This window comes from Aegilops tauschii, chromosome 2, assembly GCF_002575655.3.
Source record: "Aegilops tauschii subsp. strangulata cultivar AL8/78 chromosome 2, Aet v6.0, whole genome shotgun sequence".
NCBI classification, from domain to species: Eukaryota; Viridiplantae; Streptophyta; class Magnoliopsida; order Poales; family Poaceae; genus Aegilops; species Aegilops tauschii.
Genome location: NC_053036.3, coordinates 588,852,864 through 588,874,937, shown reverse-complemented (window position 1 = coordinate 588,874,937; position 22,074 = coordinate 588,852,864). Strand labels below are relative to the sequence as shown.

General features: G+C 47.7%; 1 protein-coding gene across 1 annotated transcript; it reads right to left on the bottom strand.

The window, feature by feature from the left end:
* Nucleotides 1–7,381: 7,381 nt before the first annotated feature.
* LOC109750710 (myb family transcription factor RLI1) lies at nt 7,382–10,583 on the bottom strand. The gene is made up of 8 exons (XM_020309661.4): nt 10,215–10,583; nt 9,114–9,736; nt 8,814–9,024; nt 8,660–8,736; nt 8,477–8,531; nt 8,282–8,342; nt 8,053–8,122; nt 7,382–7,902 (listed from the first exon to the last, which is right to left on the bottom strand). The coding sequence occupies exons 1-8, from the start codon at nt 10,222–10,224 to the stop codon at nt 7,651–7,653; spliced, it is 1,359 nt and encodes a 452-aa protein (XP_020165250.1). The 5' UTR covers nt 10,225–10,583; the 3' UTR covers nt 7,382–7,650.
* Between the last annotated feature and the right edge of the window lie 11,491 nt (nt 10,584–22,074).

The following is a 22,074-nucleotide window of genomic DNA, read 5'->3' as shown; positions in this document are numbered from 1 at the left end:
ACAACATGCCCTGCAAAAACAAGTTAGACGTCCTCTACTTTGTTGTTGCAAGTTTTACGTGGCTGCTATGAGCCGAGCAAGAACCGTTCTTACCTACGCATCAAAACCACAACGATATTTCGTCAAGTATGTGCTGTTTTAACCTTCACAAGGACCGGGCGTAGCCACACTCGATTCAACTAAAGTTGGAGAAACTGACACCTGCCAGCCACCTGTGTGCGAAGCACGTTGGTAGAACAAGTCTCGCGTAAGCGTACGCGTAATGTCGGTCCAGGCCGCTTCATCCAACAATACCGCCGAATCAAAGTATGACATGCTGGTAAGCAGTATGACTTGTATCGCCCACAACTCACTTGTGTTCTACTCGTGCATATAACATCTACGCATAAACCTGGATCGGATGCCACTGTTGGGGACCGTAGTAATTTCAAAAAAATTCCTACGTACACGCAAGATCATGGTGATGCATAGCAACGAGAGGGGAGAGTGTTGTCCATGTACCCTCGTAGACCGAAAGTGGAAGCGTTATGACAACGCGGTTGATGTAGTTGTACGTCTTCACGATCCGACCGATCCAAGTACCGAACACACGGCACCTCTGAGTTCAGCACACGTTCAGCTCGGTGACGTCTCACGAACTCACGATCCAGCAGAGCTTCGAGGGAGAGTTTCGTCAGCACGACGGCGTGATGACGGTGATGATGATGCTACCCCGACGCAGGGATTTGCCTAAGCACCGCTACGATATGACCGAGGTGGATTATGGTGGAGGGGGGCACCGCACACGGTTTGGAACAATCAACTTGTGTGTCTATGAGTGCCCCCGCCTCCGTATATGAAGGAGCAAGGGGGGAGGCCGGCCGGCCTTGGTGCGCCCCAAGGAGAGGAGGAATCCTTCTCCTAGTAGGAGTAGGATTCATCCTTTCCTAGTCCTACTAGGAAGGGGGAATGGGGAAGGAAAGAGAGGGAGAGGGAGAGGGAAAGAGGGGCCGCGCCCCCTCCCCTAGTCCAATTCGGACTCCCCATGGGAGGGGGCGCGCCACCTCCTGGGCTGCTGCCCTCTCTCTCCCCTAAAGCCCACTAAGGCCCAATACTTCCCCGGGGGGTTCCGGTAACCCCTCCGGCACTCCGGTTTTCTTCGAAATCACTCGGAACACTTCCGGTGTTCGAATATAGCCGTCCAATATATCAATCTTTATGTCTCGACCATTTCGAGACTCCTCGTCATGTCCGTGATCACATCCGGGACTCCGAACTACCTTCGGTACATCAAAACACATAAACTCATAATACCGATCGTCACCGAACGTTAAGCGTGCGGACCCTACGGGTTCGAGAACTATGTAGACATGACCGATACACGTTTCAGGTCAATAACCAATAGCGGAACCTGGATGCTCATATTGGCTCCTACATATTCTACGAAGATCTTTATTGGTCAAACCGCATTACAACATACATTGTTCCCTTTGTCATCGGTACGTTACTTGCCCGAGATTCGATCGTCGGTATCTCAATACCTAGTTCAATCTCGTTACCGGCAAGTCTCTTTACTCGTTCCTAATACATCATCCCGCAACTAAATCAGTAGTTGCATTTCTTGCAAGGCTTATAGTGATGTGCATTACCGAGAGGGCCCAGAGATACCTCTCCGACAATCGGAGTGACAAATCCTAATCTTGATCTATGCCAACTCAACAAGTACCATCGGAGACACCTGTAGAGCACCTTTATAATCACCCAGTTATGTTGTGACATTTGGTAGCACACAAAGTGTTCCTCCGGTATTTGGGAGTTGCATAATCTCATAGTCATAGGAACATGTATAAGTCATGAAGAAAGCAATAGCAATATACTAAACGATCAAATGCTAAGCTAACGGAATGGGTCAAGTCAATCACATCATTCTCTAATGATGTGATCTCATTAATCAAATGACAACTCATGTCTATGGCTAGGAAACTTAACCATCTTTGATTCAACGAGCTAGTCAAGTAGAGGCATACTAGTGACACTATGTTTCTCTATGTATTCACACATGTACTAAGTTTCCGGTTAATATAATTTTAGCATGAATAATAAACATTTATCATGATAGCAGGAAATATAAATAACAACTTTATTATTGCCTCTAGGGCATATTTCCTTCAGATCGCCGGGTTGACGTTCTTCACGTAGAAGTACGACTTCTGCCACAGCTTGACCGACTGTATCAACTTGATGGCTGTGAAGGCGTTTTTACGACCCGGGCGCCGCACGGCAATGAAAGCTCCACACTGAGCCGCCTCCTCCTTGACGGCGGTGCCGAGCTTGGTGTAGAAGAAAGCCTGATACGTCTCCAATGTATCTATAATTTTTGATTGTTCCATGCTATATTATATTCTGTTTTGGACATTATTGGGCTTTATTATACACTTTTATATTATTTTTGGGACTAACCTATTAACCGGAGGCCGAGCCCAGAATTGCTGTTTTTTGCCTATTTCAGAGTTTCGCAGAAAAAGAATATCAAACGGAGTCCAAACGGACTGAAACCTTCGGGAACGTGATTTTCGGAACGAACGTGATCCAGAGGACTTGGACCCTACGTCAAGACATCAGCCAGGAGGGCACGAGGTAGGGGGCGCGCCTACCCCCCTGGGCGCGCCCTCCACCCTCGTGGGCCCCCTGTTGCTCCACCGACGTACTCCTTCCTCCTATATATACCTACATACCCCCAAACTACCAGATACGGAGCCAAGAACCTAATTCCACTGCCGCAACCTTCTGTACCCGTGATATCCCATCTTGGGCCTGTTCTGGAGCTCCGCCGGAGGGGGCATCGATCACGGAGGGCTTCTACATCAACACCATAGCCTCTCCGATGATGTGTGAGTAGTTTACCTCAGACCTTCGGGTCCATAGTTATTAGCTAGATGGCTCCTTCTCTCTTTTTGGATCTCAATACAATGTTCTCCCCCTCTCTCGTGGAGATCTATTCGATGTAATCTTCTTTTGCGGTGTGTTTGTTGAGACCGATGAATTGTGGGTTTATGATCAAGTTTATGTATGAACAATATTTGAATCTACTGAATTCTTTTATGTATGATTGGTTATCTTTGCAAGTCTCTTCGAATTATCAGTTTGGTTTGGCCTACTAGATTGATCTTTCTTGCAATGGGAGAAGTGCTTAGCTTTGGGTTCAATCTTGCGGTGTCCTTTCCCAGTGACAGTAGGGGCAGCAAGGCACGTATAGTATTGTTGCCATCGAGGATAACAAGATGGGGTTTATATCATATTGCATGAGTTTATCCCTCTACATCATGTCATCTTGCTTAAAGCGTTACTCTGTTCTTATGAACTTAATACTCTAGATGCATGCTGGATAGCGGTCGATGTGTGGAGTAATAGTAGTAGATGCAGGCAGGAGTCGGTCTACTTGTCCCGGACGTGATGCCTATATACATGATCATACCTAGATATTCTCATAACTATGCTCAATTCTGTCAATTGCTCAACAGTAATTTGTTCACCCACCGTAAATACTTATGCTCTTGAGAGAAGCCACTAGTGAAACCTATGGCCCCCGGGTCTATTTTCCATCATATTAATCTTCCAACACTTAGTTATTTTTATTGCTTTCTATTTTACTTTGCATCTTTATCATAAAAATACCAAAAATATTATCTTATCATATCTATCAGATCTCACTCTCGTAAGTGACCGTGTAGGGATTGACAACCCCTTATCGCGTTGGTTGCGAGGATTTATTTGTTTGTGTAGGTGCGAGGGACTCGTGCGTTGCCTCCTACTGGATTGATACCTTGGTTCTCAAAAAATGAGGGAAATACTTACGCTACTTTGCTGCATCACCCTTTCCTCTTCAAGGGAAAACCAACACAGTGCTCAAGAGGTAGCAAAGCCCCCCAGAGCTCGATGGTGGGGAGGATGCCAAGATACCCCTCACAGAGGGTGACGAAGGCCGACAGCAGCACCACCATGTTCGGTGTGAGGTGGTGCGGCTGGAGTCGGTAGAAGGTCATAAACGAGCGAAGGAAGCCGCTCGCCGGCAGGCCGAAGCCACGGAGGAAGTGCGAGCGGAAGATGACGCGCTCGTCTTCCTTCGGCGCCGGCGAGATCTCGTCGGCGGGCGGCACACGTGTCTTGATGTAGCCTGCGCCGAGCAGCCGCCGCGTGTCGCGGAGGAATGTGAGCTGGTCTTCATGGACGTTGGAGCCGTCCCAGTCGCCGGAGCGCTCCATGACGGCTCGATCTCGACAAAGACGAATGGCGGTGACGAGCGCGCGAGCTCCCTGCGGAGCAGAGAGAGGACCTGGAGAGGAGAAGCTCGAAGGCGACGGTGAGCCGCGGCAGCACTTCAACGGAGCACGAGTGCGGCGGCGGCGAAGAAGAGGAAGAAGCAAGAGGAGGCAAGGGAGAGGAGAGCGCGCGTGCCTCTGCCGCTCCCCTCCTCCCCCAATTTATAGCCCCTAGCTGCAAAGCCGAGGGGGCGGGGCGTGGGGTCGTGGGATTAACTGCGCCCACGTCCCCACGACCCCGCATTTACCGCGCGGTAAAGACGCGTGGTAATGGCGCGTGGGATCCCAACCGCCCCGCCTCGGCAGCAGCGGATCCGCGCGCGCGCCGAGGCCTGGTAGTGGCGGGCCCGGCCTGCAGCATGTCCCGTCACGCTCGTGGGCTGGTAGGCCGGCCTGGCTAGCTGACGCCGCGTGGCGTGCGAGCGGTGGGCGGCAGACCTAGATGCTTGGCTAGCGCACCACCTGGTTCCCGCCTTGGCGGTTCAAAATTCATCAAGCGGCCATCTGCCGCATCCGACTCCTAGCAGTTGGCATACCAGAAGACGGACGAGACGAGCAAACAAGACTAATCAGAGTAGGAAGCTGTAGGGGCACCCCGCCTTGTCAGCCGCGGCGACCCACCAGCTTCGGGGACTACTGTTGGAGTTATTGGCCATGGATAGCTTCATCTGCCCCCCATGACATTTCAAGACATCGGGGCCGACTGCGCCCCTCAAACCTCAAAGCTTGGTCGCCGCCTTCTCGTGGCCGGCTAGTCCAAGCGGCCGGCTGCCGGAAGGCTAAGGACCCCAGAAGACGGCCACGAAGCGGGCCGACTCCTAGCTAGCAGGCGGCCTCCAGAGAGGCCGGCTCCTAGCGGGCGGCCCCAGGCGCCCTCAAAGTCTGCACCCTTATGAATGCGATGAGACGGGGCGTGGCTACAACGAAGCTTGCCACCCCCGAATCCAGGACGGGTTGTGGCCACAGTGCGCTGTACCAGCCGAAGATCTCCTGCGCGGCGCGGCACTGTGGCCCCTCCACCCGTGACATCACCGAAGTCAGAAGGGACCATGCTCCCATGACGGCTGTCGGTACGGCCTGCAGGCGGCCGGCCCTACCTGCCCGCGAGTAACCAGAAGGCGGCTAGTCTCGGCCAATCGGCCAAGGGGGAGGCCGGCACCCAGAAGGTGGCCCTCCCCTCCCGAGGAGTTTGTGCTCCATTAACCAGAAGAGATGGGGAGTGGCTACAGTGATCGCCCGCCAGGCGGCGGGACTGTAGCCACGCCCTCCCCGACAAAGCAAGCGTCATTAGAAGCACGGCTACAGTGATGAGCAACCGACAAGACCCGCGAGTAGCGGGCGCGGCCTGTCGGCCGAGTACAAGACAGCCGGCGGGGCCCACCAGTCAGCGGGCCCCAGCAGCCAGCGGAGAAGCCGACCACAAGAGACACTGACGGCCTGGGCCTACACCCGGCTAGTTTACCATTGTACCCCTGGGGTTAGGCCTATATAAACCCCCCAGGGCACCCATGCAAAGGGTTCAGATCCTTAAACTACACAACCACACACATAGAGAGAGGAGAGAGCTAGCCTAGCCCTTCTTCTTCCTCTAGCAAACAGCTCAAGGAGCATCTTGTAGCTACTTGTTGATATAGTGAGCATGTGGAGACCCCGCAGAGCAGGACTAGGGGTGTTATCTCCTAGGAGAGCCCCGAACCTGGGTAAAGTTCGCCGGCGTACGTGTCTACGCCTCATCCCGCTTCCTGGCACCGGCGACGTCTTACTACCCCACCATGATAAGCCACCCGTTGGCATATGTCGCACCAAAACCCCGACACAATGCTCGCGCTCAATATTCCACAGAAGACGATCTCGGCAATGAACAAGATCTGCCGCGGCTTTCTTTGGTGTGCAAAGGCTGCGACGAATGGTGGGCAGTGCTCTGTCGCCTGGGTCTCAGTCTGTACACCCATGTGGGCAGGAGGCCTTGGCATCCCCAACCTCGGGTGGCTGAATATAGCGATGCAGTCAAGGTGGCTATGGCTGCAGCGGTCTGATCCCTCTATACGATGGGCGGAATTCAACATCAACGTGCCGAAGGAGTCGCTGCAGCTCTGCAGAGCCGCAACTATATTTAAAGCGGGGAATGGAAAGGACAAAGAATACAAGAGATAGCTCCGAACCTCTATGGCAGAGTGCGAAATAGGATACAGACTACGGACTGTGCACCAGGCACTAAGCGAGGGCAGTTGGGCACGTGACATTGGACCTGAGCTCACACCGGCCTTGATACAAGAATACCCGGACCTCTAGACAGCTGTCGCTAGGGAAACGCTACATGATGATCTGCAAGACTCAGTTGCATGGGCTTGGGAGACGAACGGTTGCTTCTCGGCCAAATCAGCTTACGTGGCCTAGTTCTGGAGCCGAGAGGTCATTCCCACCACGTTTACGTGGGAGTCCAGTGCCCCCTGCAATGTCACTTCTTCGCTTGGCTTGCTCCGAAATAGATGTTGGACGTCCGACCGCCTGGCTCGAAGGGGACTGGATCACCAGGACGCGTGCCCTTTCTGCGGCCAGGAAGAGGAAACAATTAACCACCTATTACTTGGTTGTGTGTTCACACGACATGTATGGACGGTCGTATGCCAGGCTCTGGGCAAGCGGGACTGGATACCTTCGAGGGCCGATGGACTCCAAGAGTGGTGCCAAAGCAAGACTAGCACCAGACATGGCGGGAAGGACGTCGGGGCTATTCTCATCCATGTACTATGGGAAGTGTGGAAACACCGAAACACAATTGTATTTGATGGGATAGCACCATCGGTAAACCATGTAATCGTTAGGATAGAAGGGGAATGGCCGACATGGAAACAAGCCGTACTAATCAAAGGGGACGTAACCTCCTTCCTAGGAGGGTTGACAACGCGGGCTGTGAAGAGGAGTTAGACGAATATCGTTGTAGGTCCAGGTGGAGTTGGATCCATGTAACATAAAACATGTAACACCAACGCGGAGGGACTCTCTACCCCATCCCTTTTTTTAATATATAATACGCACACTCGTGCGTATTTGAGAAAAAAAAAGAGAAATGTAACATTCCATGAACTCGTGAGAAATTTCGATGAACTCATGAAAAATAGATGGAGACACTTCTCTAGCTTCTCAGCTAGAATGATGCCCCTTTTTATCTCTCGAAAATAAGCAAGACCCTGACCTCTGCATCGATCAATGCACACAGCCATCGTTGTTATAGACATCGAAACCTACAACATCACCACCGTAAGAAAGAAAAAAGAAAGAAAGAGAAAACTAGTAACAAACAACATTTGCCGAATCAAAGGCCTAGGTCACTACAGAGCATCCGCAGTTTTTACAAGGCTAAGTCGTCGTCATAGCTGCCGCTGGCGACGGAGATTATCTGCACCTCGTCGTCATCGTCGATGACATCGACGAACACGGTATCCTCCTCTTGCTCGCTCGGCGTCTCCGCCGCGGCCGGGAAGAGGACGACGTCCGGGCCCGCGGCCGGCGCGGTGTTGCCGCTGGCCTTGAGCTGGTCCTCGAACATCTTCTGCAGCCTCTTGCCCTGCTCCTCGATCCTCACCTGCAGCTTCCGCTGTATCTGCCGACGCAACACCAAAAGGAGCAACCAAGTTAGACAAATCACATATACTTTTCACTGACAAACATTATACATCAGGGCCTAGCTAGACTAGAGCCTAATTTTCTCTTTGGTACTATATGTATGTATATGGCAACTTGGCAAGCACACCTCGAGCTGCTCGTGGAGGCGGCGCTGCACGTCGAGCTGGACGCGGAGTGCTTCCGTGATGTGCATCCCACTGCACAAAGAATCGGCATCGTCGTCGTCAGCAGTACTCAGTGGCAATATATGTACTGCTAGTGTGTGTATGTTATGCATGACACATCAGGAGCATGCACATGGGTTCCGCTAAGACGGAGGGGAAAAAGCTAGTAGAGATTAGCAGAAAGAAAGATACGTTTTGGGGTCCAGTTCATGCTGGGTGTCGCTTCCGGCGGCCCTCTTCTCGTGCTGCCTCCCTGCGATTCGGCAACAGACATGGATGGATGAGTCACCAGTGAGCACAGGTGTCGCTGCCCGGTAGGATGCATGCATGCTTGGAGGCTGTTGGCAACAAACGAACGGCGACGTGCATGATCGGTAGATGAATTACCTTCCGACGACGACGATGAAGATGGTGCCGGCATGTACTTGGCCATCCGGTATTTCTGTGGTCGACAGACGGAGAAGAAGATTAACTACTGTGACTTGGATCGAAATAAAACTTCCTACTAGCTATCAACAGGAGTAACAAGTTGGGAATTATTACTGCATGGACACAAGCCAGTCGTTGTACCTGGAGGTGGCTCTTGATGTGGTAGATGGTGAGGCCGTCCGAGTTCATCAGCTTCAGGATCCCCTTCGGGGTCGCCCCTGCAACGAGGAATTTATTAGTGAACGAGACAAGAATCAACAAGCATAGTTGTTTTCGGATCAAGAACAGTACGCACTGTCCGCGCCGCCGAGCTTGCTCACGCAGTCCACGAACCGCTCGTGCAGCTCCGGCGTCCACCGGATCCGCGTCTTGCTCGGCGGAGGCGCTGACACGCTGCCGGTGCCGGTGGAGGTCGCTGGCGCGCCGGCGCTGCTCCTGGCGGACAGGTGGCTCTCCATCTGGCTCAGCAGGCTGCTGCTGCTGCTCGGCGCCTCCATCGACGGGACCTTCAGAGATTTCGGATGGAACGTCAGTCACCATCAAGAGAGCTTGTCTATCCATCCATGGCTGCCTGCGTGTGCTGTAGCTCACTTACATGGGGTGAGAACGAGTGCGGTTGGATGGTCGGAGGGTTGCCGAACAGGTTATGGTGCGCGCTCTCTTGCTCCTGCGTTGGCGGCAGTGGCAGTGGCAGCTCGAGCTCCACCGGGTCCCGCCGCTGCTGCGGCCGCACGTAGTACGTCCTCACTGACGGCGACTGGTCCGCGCGGAGCATCACCGGCTCGAGCTCGTGCGACATGTACATGTCGCCGCTCTCCGGCCGCGTCCTGGCCGGCACCGCTGGCATCATCGTCGCCGCCGGCGGGAGCATCCCGAGGGGAGCGCCGTCGAACTGCCCGATGCCGAGCAGGTGCTCGGCCGCGTAGAACGCCGCCGTGCTGGAGCCGACGCATCTCTGCGCGAACGCCGCCGACCTCTGCGGCGGCGCGTAGTACTCCTGGCGCGCCCACCCGGCGGCGGCGTCGCGGTGCTGCGGCTGCTGCTGCTGTTGAAACCCGGCGCTCATGAACAGTTCCTGGTGCGACGTCGGGAGCCCGGTGGAGGACGCGGAAAGCTGCCTCGCCTCGGAGCTCGGGTTGCACAGCGGCATCATCCCGTCGCAGTAGCGGTCGTGCAGCCTAATCTTCTTGGCCTGATTCTTCGAAGTTGGAGTGTTAACTGAACAAACACAATCAATACCAAAAACAGCACCATTAATCCATGGCCTAATTTCACCACGAGCTTAACAGCTCAGGATTGCACATACAACATGCATGCACGATGCCTCGAACATTATACGATGTCGACCTGAAAACATCAAGACTTGTTTCGCGAAGACGAGATTTGGAGGGGGGAAGGAAGATTATCGCGGCCGCGGGCGCTTAAATATGGCGCTAGCTGCCGCAACAAGTGCAAGCTAGGTTCGACCGGAATCGATGCACAGCAGCATAGGCATAGCACCACCGGCCTAGATGCCCCGAAGGCGTGGCACGCAACACGACGGGAATAATTCGCCGACGGGCACACCCAAAATCTCCGGAATCGCCAACGTCCCAGCCGTCGCCGCCGCCGCGGACGACGACGATCGATCGAGGAGCAAGCAGCCCGAGAAAGGAATGAAGCAATGCAAGTTGGAACAAGGGAATAGTTTCCTTACCCGTACGCATATGGTCACCAGCTAATTGCAATTTGAGCACATATTCACACCGCCACGAGCCATGGAAACTTCCTCCTGCAAGCTAAAAACTATCTATCTACCCCTCTCTCTATATACGAAAATATATGTCCAAGTTCACGGTGTATCCGGGGGAAGGATTGGAATCTGGAGGAGAATTGGGAAGGAGGAGTGGGTGCGGAGGTGGCTCCTTTTTCTCATCCCAAATGGAATATGATGAGCTAGCTGCTCTCTCGGTGGGGGGTTCCTAACGGGGGCAACCCTGACAGGAATATAAAGATGCAAAGAGGGAGAGATATGTATTGCGGTGTGGCATGCCAGACAAGGGAGTAGGGGACAATTGGCCACTTTGGAGGTTTCGCCCTCCCCACATTCCATCTCTCCTTGCATTGCTAGCTTTGGCCCTCCCCTCACGGTCTCCACACATCAGCGTCTATCTCATCCATCCACCTCCAAATTTCCCTATGTTGAACCCTTCTTAGTGCTGCTTTTGCCTTTTGAAATCCCAACAAGGGACGAATGGACAGCAAGACTAGGAACCTTTTCTTGGATGTGATGTGCACCCGTGTCGTACGCATCTGAATCATACATGTAAATTACGAGAGCCGCGCGATATATTGAAAGGGACATAATTATTACGCACCGAAATAATTAACACGGCGAATCGCGTAGCCAAAACTACATGTGTTTTGTTCTTACTGATGCGGTGAGATCGATCGACCCATGCTTTCGTCTCCTTCATTCCAGTCACCGTCGAAGAAGACGCCTTTTTTGTTTCTCATTTGGTTTACTGTAGTAGCCTTTAGGAAACATACTATAGCTAATTGGACACCACATACTTAAGTGATGCTTGATTCTAGTTGGTCCAAAATATCTTTATCGTACAAGAGTGTAAAATCTTGCCGGCATAGCTGTACAAGCATAGTGCATATCTAGAAGTTTGGCATAGTAGAGTGCAATTTGCTCCTAGGCTCCAGGGGGTCCAATATTAAAATATCAAAATGTTTTAAAAGGAAAAAAAACATATGATATTTTCCCCTTTCAACACACACATATAGACGTTTACGCCTCTGTAAAGTTTTATTAAAAAAATACATTAATTTTTAACCTGCACAAAAAACAATTTTATGGATCCATAATAGTAAATAGTAAATCTGTTTGTGGTCCACATAATTTTGTTTTTTTGCATAGCCCACAACTTAAAATATACACTCATTCAAAATTGTATGTGCATATTCATGTTTGTATATGCATCTATTTTTCAGATTTTTGAGGTTCCAAAATGAACATTCGTGGAGTTCTATGTGTTGTCATGAAGTAACATGGACATATATGGAGTTTTCATGCTCAAAATAAACACATACCAACTGTGCACTTTCCAAACCAAACCAAAGCTATCTCGAAAACATATCTTGGGCCATAGTGTGTTAACCAAGGAGATTGATATGAGAGGAATCCAGTTCAAGGAGGTGAAATTCAGTCATGAGTGGAGGAATTTGAAAGGTGAAGCTCATAGCTCAACCGTTAAGATGGGAGTGCAAGGTCTGGCATGGTTACCACATAGTTAAGTGATGCTTCATTTTAATTGGTCTAAGTATATTTGTAATAGTAGAGTGCAGCCCTTGCTAGCATAATTGTACTTACTTAGTGTATATCTAAAAATTAAAATGAAATGCATTTTAAAAAGTAAATAAATGAACTTTTCAACACATACATATAGACGTGTTCTATATATATGTAAAGTTTTATTTCAAATGCATTTATTTGCCTTTTCAAAAAACAAACTAAATTGTTAGCTATGCCAAAAGACAAATATATGAATCCTATCATAGGCAAAATAGTAAATCTATTTTGTGTCCACATATTTGTCTCTTTTTTTGGCTTAATCCCCAACTTAAAAATATATATTCGTGGAACTTATATGCACATTTGTTACATCTAGATATACATATTTTTTAGGCTATTTAAAGTTAAAAACTCCCTGACTCCATGGAGCCCACGGTTGCTTTATGTTTTCATAGAAACAAGGTTTACAATCAAGACCGATTAACTGTGCACTTAACTTCGTGGTTGATTATTGAACTTATTTTTTTGTTTGCTAAGAAACTTAGAAGTTCTAGAGAAATGTGTATTGTATGGATGTAGCTCATGCTATTTAATGGCAACACATAAAATTCCATCTATGGTTTACACGAAAATGGCAGTAGATAAAAAATAATACCACAACAATATACAATTATCTTTTGTTGTTTTATACAAGACACAAATGGTTATTGGATATTTTTTTGCATGTTATGTCATAGGATTGCCTGCATCCATGATTTTTCTCAATTATTTTTTCCTTCCAAAAAATAGAGTGCTTGGACCCAATATAAGATGATGATCCAGTGTTGATAATTCTCATTAACATGATTATTCTCTGTATTAAATAGATGAGCACTTCCTCTACAACGAAACGAACATGTACTCCTCCTCACACAGGAACAAAGGTGACAAGCGTTCCTCCTTAGTCCTATGCCGTCGGTTCCCCTCGCCTCCAGGTGCCTTCCAGCGCTGGCCGGGTGGGGGGAACTCCAATTTGGACTGTGTCTATAGTCCTTGGTCTCCCTAGCTTTTAGCTAGGCTTAGGTCTAAATGTCTGGCTGTTAGTGGTGAGGTGATGGCGCCATGGGTGGTGAGGTTTAAATTCTTCCCGTCATGCACTTGTTCTGGCGGTGCCATTTGGCATCGGCAGAGGGTGTGTGGATCTTCAATCAGACCTAGATATTGGGCCTCGTTTTTATCTTCTTTCTGTCTAGGTGATCGGCGGCGCCCTACAGAGGGGATGACATCGTTGCATTTTTTTCTTCGGTTCCTTCTCCATCCAATGAAGTTCAGCCAAATGGGCTCCGTCGGGGAAATAGCGAGGTTTATGACCCCCTTTCGTCTTGCAGGAGTTGGGATGACCTTCTAGTTCTCCTCAATGCCAGTTTCTACGGGACGACAATCTGTCCAGATAATGATCGCCGGCGTTTTCTGGTCTACATCGATGACTTCCTGGCCGATACTTCTTCAAGATTGCTCCGTTGAGAAGGAGGCCCAGAGGCGGCAACGAGTTTTGCTCACGGCGCATCGCCAGTGGATGCAGAATCGGAAACGGTGCTGATTTCTTCAAGCTTATTCTTGTGATGAAGTTGTTGTAAGGGTTGATTTTATCTAATATATGACCTTCGACCTTCCCGCAAAAAGAAATGATTATCCGCTTTATTTCACGCAAACAGAAAGTATTCTCAACCTTGTTTGAAATGAAAGAGATCTCTACGTTCACAAAGAAAAGGATATCTCTAAACTGCATTGTGAAGACAAACTTTTTTTGGCACACAAAAATTTAGTTGATCAAGACAAAGTAACCATGATAAAGACAAAGTACCATTGAGGAATCCACTGGGGCTGGCCACTCAGCCGTTCAAAAGGGATTGCAAGTGTTTGTTGAGCACCGGCCAGCCGCCAGCTTTCCACCCTTGGAATCTTCCTGACGAGACATCAGAATGAGAAACCAAGGTCTAAGTTGTTTGTCCCGGTCACACCCAACAAACACACAGCTTGCCAGAGTGTGAGGCACTGAAACTACCAAACGAAGCTCAAACTAATGCCATCGCTCTTGGATGGAAAAAACGCTCAAATCAAACGCCATCCCGATTGCTTTTTGAAAATAGAGAGTTGTACTTCCTCCGTAAAGAAATATAAAAGCGTTTAGATTATTACTTTAGTGATTTAAACGCTTTTATATTTCTTTACAGAGGGAGTATTAATTAACAGGGGAAACATCGTTCTTACAATCACCATGCAATTCTCTACGCCCAAACGCCACCCCGATTTTCTTGGATGAGCACACACACAGCACACACACATGTCAAGGCCGCTGCATTTGGCAAAGTATGAACGCGCTAATACTATCTTCGGTCGCGTGCGCCAAATGGTTGAAGATCTCCACAGGCCAGAAATGGTAAAAAATGAGAAGATTCGTCAGGCCCGATCGATCGACCGGTCGACGGGCGACGATGTCTATGCGAGCTCAGATGTGGACCTGCCCGTGTCCAACGTGGAATGGATTAGAGAAAGGGAGAAGAATCTCATCCGGATATGTATGTATATGTATATGGCGTTTCCTGGTTGGTGCCTGCGGGGGCGCAAGAGGTAGGAGAAGAGATGCCCAGCTCCTCAAGGCCTCAAGGGCCATGGCGCGGCCCTGATCGCGGCTCATTGGCCCCCCGAAACCCTGCTCTCTCTTTATTGCTTCTTTGGATCTGCCGTCGTTGCCTCGATCGATCCACCTTAAGCAAGAGGGTAGTCTACTAGTGGTAGTGCGGTTCACAGCTTACATGTGTCGGATGGGTTGTCAAGTGTCAACCCTGGGTTAGTTCTGCATGATTATCTGCTTGCCGGATTTGGCAGGGGCCATGTTTCCCTAGTGCTTCTTGGGGGCATGGCATCTCGGCCGTCGCCGTCAGCTAGTTGGCCTTGGTTGATTGGTTCCGCTTTATAAATTGGGTGGCGACAGATTTGTGTGTGCGCGCGCGCGCGCTTCTCGTCATCGTCGGCATCAACCGGCCATACAGTACACGACGTCATGATGACTACTGGTCGACGGCTCCACGGAGCTCCACCCGCCGGCAACACCTCTGCCCAGCGCAAAGCCGCACGGGTTTTCCATTTTGCGAGCTGCCCCAAAATAACCGAGTTTTGGAGGGTAGATGAACGTTGTCACAAAAATACAGTAATTAGGGCAGCTCCAACGCTATCCCCTAAAACAGAGACACTATTGGTCTACGGACCACGTCTGGATGTGCCCGCGGACATGTTACAGGAATTGGCCATCCAACCATGTCCGTTGAACACGCATCAAATCCGGAAAGCGGAGATGGGCTGACCTAGAGAACAAAACACATAAGCTATGAGGGCATGTTGTTAAGCTGACAGTGGGCCAAGTGGACTCCGTCCGGACTCCCGCAAAACTCCTCCAAATTTGCTTTCGGTTTATAGGGAAACCGACATACCGACCTGTCCGCGGATGTTTAGGAGACCACGTTGGAAAAAAAGTGCCTGGACCACGTGGTTTAGACCTTTACGGGTTTTGGGGTACCGGTTTGGAGATGCCCTTAGTTTTTTCCTGTGTGACCTTTACATCGACCAACAGTTTTCCCCCACTACAAAATGTGTGTTATATTTCGACAAAAATCCTTGTGACGAAAAAACATCGTCTAAGATCATTTTCTGTGACGGAAACCGTCATCAGCTGATTTACTCTTAGAGCGGCACCCTCGACACCTTTAGTGACTCGTTCTGGCCTGATTTTAAACAATACATTTGGCCGCCACTAGGCATATGCATATTATGTGGTGACTTTTAGTGTGATAGAAAATGTTCGGTGAGTTGTAGAAAGGATAAGAAAATGGTGTGGTAAGGTTCAAAACGTAGTTTCGGGTTTTTCTGCACATGGCATAGTTTTAAACATATTAGAATCAAATTTATAGTTGCTATGAGTTGAGATGCTCATATCAAAATTCATTGATTTTTTCCCATACGGCTTTCATTATACTGAACTACGAAATGATAAATTAATTCTGTAATAAAGCATGGATGGGAAAATATGATCACAAAGAATATAATATACCATTAAAAGTTCACACATACAACAAACATTTGGTACATCAACATGTCATTACCAAAAGTATCTCATATCATGACCAGGAGTGGTCGAGCGTGAATATGAAGTACAACGACACGACAGAACTACTTTTCATCAGATTTTTCACATGAAACAGAATGAGTATGCATACGAAGGGTTGTATCAACATGGAGGCATGCCCGGCAACGCTGAACAACAAGGGCGGCAGGAACAGTCAGGGCAACCCACGAGCCCACTGATTTGTGGGACCAGAAAAAAGAAATCGACAGTGCCAGACGAGTGGGGTAACGAGCACCACACGGTACACACCGGGTTCAACGTTGCGCTCCGACGACAAATCGACACGTCATAAGTTGAGCGCCCACCCGCCAACGCTTTCTAGTCGGTTGAGTCTCGACACCCTTTGTCGTCGCCTGCACTTATGGTAGCACGACTGCATGTCCCACCCATTACCCGGTCGGTTATGTATTCACGGTCTGTTTCCCTGAAATTGTTCTGCCTCTTTACTGCCTAACCGATCGTGTGTGGTTGTCTTGTCCTTTTGTGCCCGACGCGTAGAAGCGTCCTACCATCGCATAAATTGACATCCTACTTTTAGATGGATCCGCTCCATTTGGGAATGATGTCATGCAAATGCATAGAGTTTAGTTGTAGCCTTTTTTAAGTAAAAGTATCGATCCCACAGGGAGCGCATGAATCGGCCTTTTGTCTCTCGAGTCTAAATAGCAATGCCTGCAAGTTGTAAGAAATCCAAAGCAATAGTGATATCATGGAAACGGTGTAGCGAGCGTAAAGGTGTTCCCATCAATAGGACTAGGTGTTCCCACAAAGGATTTAAAGTAGAACGTCAAAATCAATAGGACTAGGGTGTTCCCAGGGAGTCTGTATTCCCCTCTAGTGTGCACCTATAACGGTGCCTAAACACAATGCTACTTCGGATTCCTAAGTCACTTTGCATATTTTTATTTGTGGGCAGAACACGTTCAGATACGTGCATACTCGCAGTTACCTCATATCACATATGCCACCGTCGTTCTTCCCCACTCCGGTTATCAAATGGTGATTAAGGGGGAAAAGGTCCCCGTGGACGCAGCCTAAAGATGGTCTGTTTTACACCCTGCTACATCGATCCGGGACGAAGGGAAATATGCCCTCTCACGTACCTACCTCTGCGACCAGTCGGTTTGCCAGCAGTAATAACCTTCCATCCAAAGTTGGCATATGTTGAATGATCAATGATAACCCACAAGTATAGGGGATCGTTTGTAGCCTTCTTCGATAAATAAGAGTGTCGAACCCAACGAGGAGCTAAAAGTAGAACAAATATTCCCTCAAGTTCTATCGACCACTGATACAACACTTGACGTTTGCTTTACCTAGAACAAGTATGAAAGTATTTTGCAAAAATAAAACTACGAGTACTTTGCGAGAATAAAATTACGCATAAATTGCGAGACAATAGAAGTGGATAGCTTTTGTCAACAAAAAAGTCATTTGTCCCTAGGTAATTCATAACAAGTACCCGTAATCATTCTTGCAATTTTATATGAGGTAGAGGCATGAGCTAACATACTTGCTCTATTTGGATCATATGCACTTACGATTGGACCCCTAGCAAGCATCCGCAACTACTAAAGATCATTAAGGTCGTGAAACCCAACCATAGCATTACGTATCAAGTCCTCTTTATCCCATACGCAACAACCCACCTACTCGGGTTTAAGCTTCTGTCACTCTCGCAACCCACCATAAGCAAATCATGAACGTATTGCAACACCCTACAGCGAGGGCCCCTCACGTTTGCGTAAGACGGAGGGCACCGTAGGACAGCACCATAAATAAAATATACAATCATACCAACCAAGATCACTATTAACCCACACGACAAAACGGATCTACTCAAACATCATAAGATAGCCAAATATCATTGGGAAATAATATATGGAGTTGAGCACCATGTTTAAGTAGAGATTACAGCGGGGAGAAGGGGTGTTACACCGCTGCATAGAGGGGGAGAGAGTTGGTGTTGACGGTAGCAAGATTGTTGATGTAGATCGCCGTCACGATCCTTGCCCTGGCGGCACTCGGCGCCACCGGGAGAGAGGGGTAGAGAGCCCCCCTCCTTCTTCTTCTTCCTTGGCCTCCCCTCTAGATGGGAGGAGAGTTCCCCCTCTGGTCCATGGACTCCATGCCGGCGGAGGGGCGGGAGCCCCTCCGAGATTGGATCTCCCTCTCTGTTCTCTTCTGTTTCGCGTTCCCCAGATCTGGCCGAAAACCGTTTCTTATATTCCGGGAGATCCGTAACTCCGATTGCGCTGAGATTTTAACACAATTTTTTTCCGGATATAAGCTTCCTTGCGCCTGAATTAGAGCTCCAACCGACGTACGAGGTGAGCACAACCCACCACCACGTGCCTGGCTCCTCTGGTGCGCCCTGGTGTCTTGTGGGCTGTGTGGGCCTCCGTTTGCGGTGATTCCAACTCCGAAAAATCACATATATTCCAAAATATTTCTCTGTAAATTTTTATTGCATTTGGACTTCGTTTGATATGGATATTCTGCGATACAAAAACATGCAAAAAACAGGAACTAACACTGGGCACTGGATCAATAAGTTAGTCCAACAAATCATATAAAAAGTTGCCAAAAGTGTATAAAAGTTGTATAATACTGCCATGAAATAATCAAAAATTATAGATACGACGGAGATGTATCAGCATCCCCAAGCTTAATTCCTGCTCGTCCTTGAGTAGGTAAATGATTTCTGATGTGGAATGCTACCTAGCGTAAACTTGATCATATATCTAATCATGGCATGAATATTAAGACATAAGTGATTCAAAGCAATAGTCTATAATTTGACATAAAGACATCAATACTCAGGCATCCCAACAAACAATCATGTCTTTCAAAATATCAACGATAAAGAAAGCTATCCCTACAAAATCATATAGTCTTGTCATGCTCTGTCTTCTTAACACAAATTATTTATAATGCACAACACCGATGACAAGCCGAGCAATTGGTTCATACTTTTTAACACGCTTCAGCTTTTTCAACCCTCACGCAATACATGAGCACAAGCCATGGATATAGCACTACGGGTGGAATAGAGTATGACGATAGGGGTAAATATAGAGAAGACAAAAAAGTAAGAAAGTCTCACATCGATGCGGTGATGTCTACTACGCAACTTTATTCTTGTAGACTCGTGTTGGGCCTCCAAGCGCAGAGTTTTGTAGGACAGTAGCAATTTTCCGTCAAGTGGATGACCTAAGGTTTATCAATCCGTGGAAGGTGTAGGATGAAGATGGTCTCTCTCAAACGACCCTGCAACCAAATACAAGAAATCTCTTGTGTCCCCAACACACCCAATACAATGGCAAAATGTATAGGTGCACTAGTTCGGCGAAGAGATGGTGATAAAAGTGTAATATTGATGGTAGAAATATATTTTTATAATCTGAATAAATAAAAACAGCAAGGTAGCAAATAGTAAACGGACACAAAAACGGTGTTGCAATACTTGAAATCAAGGCCTAGGGTCCGTACTTTCGCTAGTGCAATCTCTCAACAATGCTAACATAGTTGGATCATATGATTATCCCTCAAAGTCTAATAAAGAATCACTCCCGAGTTCCTATTAGCAGAGAACAAAAGATAGATATTGCTTGTAGGTTACGAGACTACCTCAAAGCTATTCTTTCCATTCGATCTATTCAAGAGTTCGTACTAGAATAACACAAAGCTATTTTTTCCGTTCGATCTATCCTAGAGTTCGTACTAGAATAACACCAAAGCAAATTCATATTCATAATACTCGATCCACACAAAGAACTACAAAGAGAGCCCCAAGATTTCTACCGGAGAAACAAAGATAAGAATGTGCATCAACCCTATGCATAGATTACCCCATTGTCACCTCGGGAATCCGCGAGTTGAGTGCCAAAACATATATCAAGTGAATCAATACGATACCCCGTTGTCACCACGAGTATTCAATTGCAAGACATATATCAAGTGTTCTCAAATCCATAAAAGTATTCAATCCGATAACAACGAAATCTCAAAGGGAAAAACTCAATTCATCACAACAAGATAGAGAGGGGAAAACACCATATGGTCTGACTATATTAACAAAGCCCGCGATACATCAAGATTGTGACATCTCAAGAACACGAGAGAGAGAGATTAAACACATAGCTACTGGTACAAACCCTCATCCCCGAGGGTGGACTACTCCCTCCTCATCTTGGTGGCCGCCGGGATGATGAAGATGGCCATCGGAGATGATTCCCCCCTCCGGCAGGGTGCCGGAACGGGGTCTAGATTGGTTTTCGCGGATACAGAGACCTTACGGTGGCGGAACTTCTGATGTAGGTTAACCCCGAAGGGTTTCAGAATATTTGGGAATTTATAGTGCAAAGAAGGGGTACGGGAGGCCACCGAGGTGGGCACAACCCACCTGTGCGCGCCTGGGGGGCCTGGCGCGCCCTGGTGGGTTGTGCCCCGTCGGGGCACCCCCCAGGTGCTTCTTTGGCCCATCGGGAGTCTTCTGGCCCATAAAAAAATCTTCGTGGATTTTCGCGGTGTTTGGACTTCGTTTGATATTGATTTCCTGCGATGTAAAAAACAAGCAAAAAACAGCAACCAGCACTGGGCACTGGGTCAATAGGTTAGTCCCAAACAATGGTATAAAGTTGCTATAAAATGATTGTAAAACACCCAAGAATGATAAAATAGCAGCATGAATACTTCATAAATTATAGATACGTTGGAGACGTATCAGCATCCCCAAGCTTAATTCCTACTCGTCCTCGAGTAGGTAAATGATAAAAGAAATAATTTATGAAGTGTGAATGCTAGCAAAGTGCATAAGTTTGATCAATGACAGTTTCAATCACTTTTCCTAGCATCATAACAACAATTCTTTTTCATAAAATTTCTCATGTTGTAGTGGCAACCAGTTCACATGTTAAGGTTTAAACAATGAACTCTCTTGAAACTCAACAACCTATGTTCTTAGTCACCAAGCAATTGCAATTCAACATATTCAACGAAGTTTAAGTAAGAGCTCCACATACTCAACTATCATATAGTCTTCTATGATTGCTAACACTCACCGCATACACATGAGCAAAACATTTCAACCGGACACATAGAAAGGTAGGGGCTTATTGTTTTGGCTCCCAACGTATTCATCTCAAGGGTGATGTCAACAATAATAACTCATGCTACCCATATTCAACTGGACATATGTGTCTAGATCTTTCCTCACCACATGACGTTGCCAAAAGAGAAAAATAAAAAGGAATAGAGAGAATAACTTTGACTCTTTGCATGAAAATGGAGTGGAAACTTTCCGTTTTTCCGGAGAAAAAAATGGAAACGGAGAGGAAATATGAAAACAAAAACGGAAATTTGCAAAACGGAAGTGGAAGTGGAATTTTTTATGCGGAAATGGAAACGAAAATGGAACGGCGTTTTCCGGTGGAACGTGCATGGAAACGAAACTTTCTGTTTCTGTGAATATGGAATTTCTGTTTTTACTATAGACCTATGGCTGCTTTGTAGCCCAACCATCAAAGAGAACACAATGACATAATTAGTAGAATGGATCTGAGGCCCAACTTCTACTACCACACATGTACTCAGCTTGACCATATGCACAATTGTCCAGTGCTACTAAAATACTACGCTAAGTTGCTAACATAATGATATTATTTTATAGCCATGTTAACAACTCATTAATTTTGTGTGTGTGTATTTCTCTATGATTCAAGGGGTTTTCAAGTTCCGATCAAAGCCCACATATGTTTTCGTATCCTCTTTGTATTCGCTCCATGTCCGTTTCCGGTAGTATCTATTTCCGTATTCATTTCCGGGATTTCTGTATTCGTTTCCGCTTCTGCAAAAAAATATGAAAACAAATATGGTAGCACTCAGTTCCGTCCGTTTCCGCTCCGTTTTCATCCCTAACTGAAAAAGTAAAAGATAGGCCCCTTGCAGAGGGAAGCATAGGTTGCCATGCGCTTATTTGTTTGTATGCTCAATCCCTTAGTGCAAGAGAACGTCACGTTGTATTGCCCCTTATGATAGCAACCTTTATTATGTAGTCCGTTGCTTTTATTGCTTTGCCATCATAAGTTCGTACAACGCTCAATTTTCTCTTAC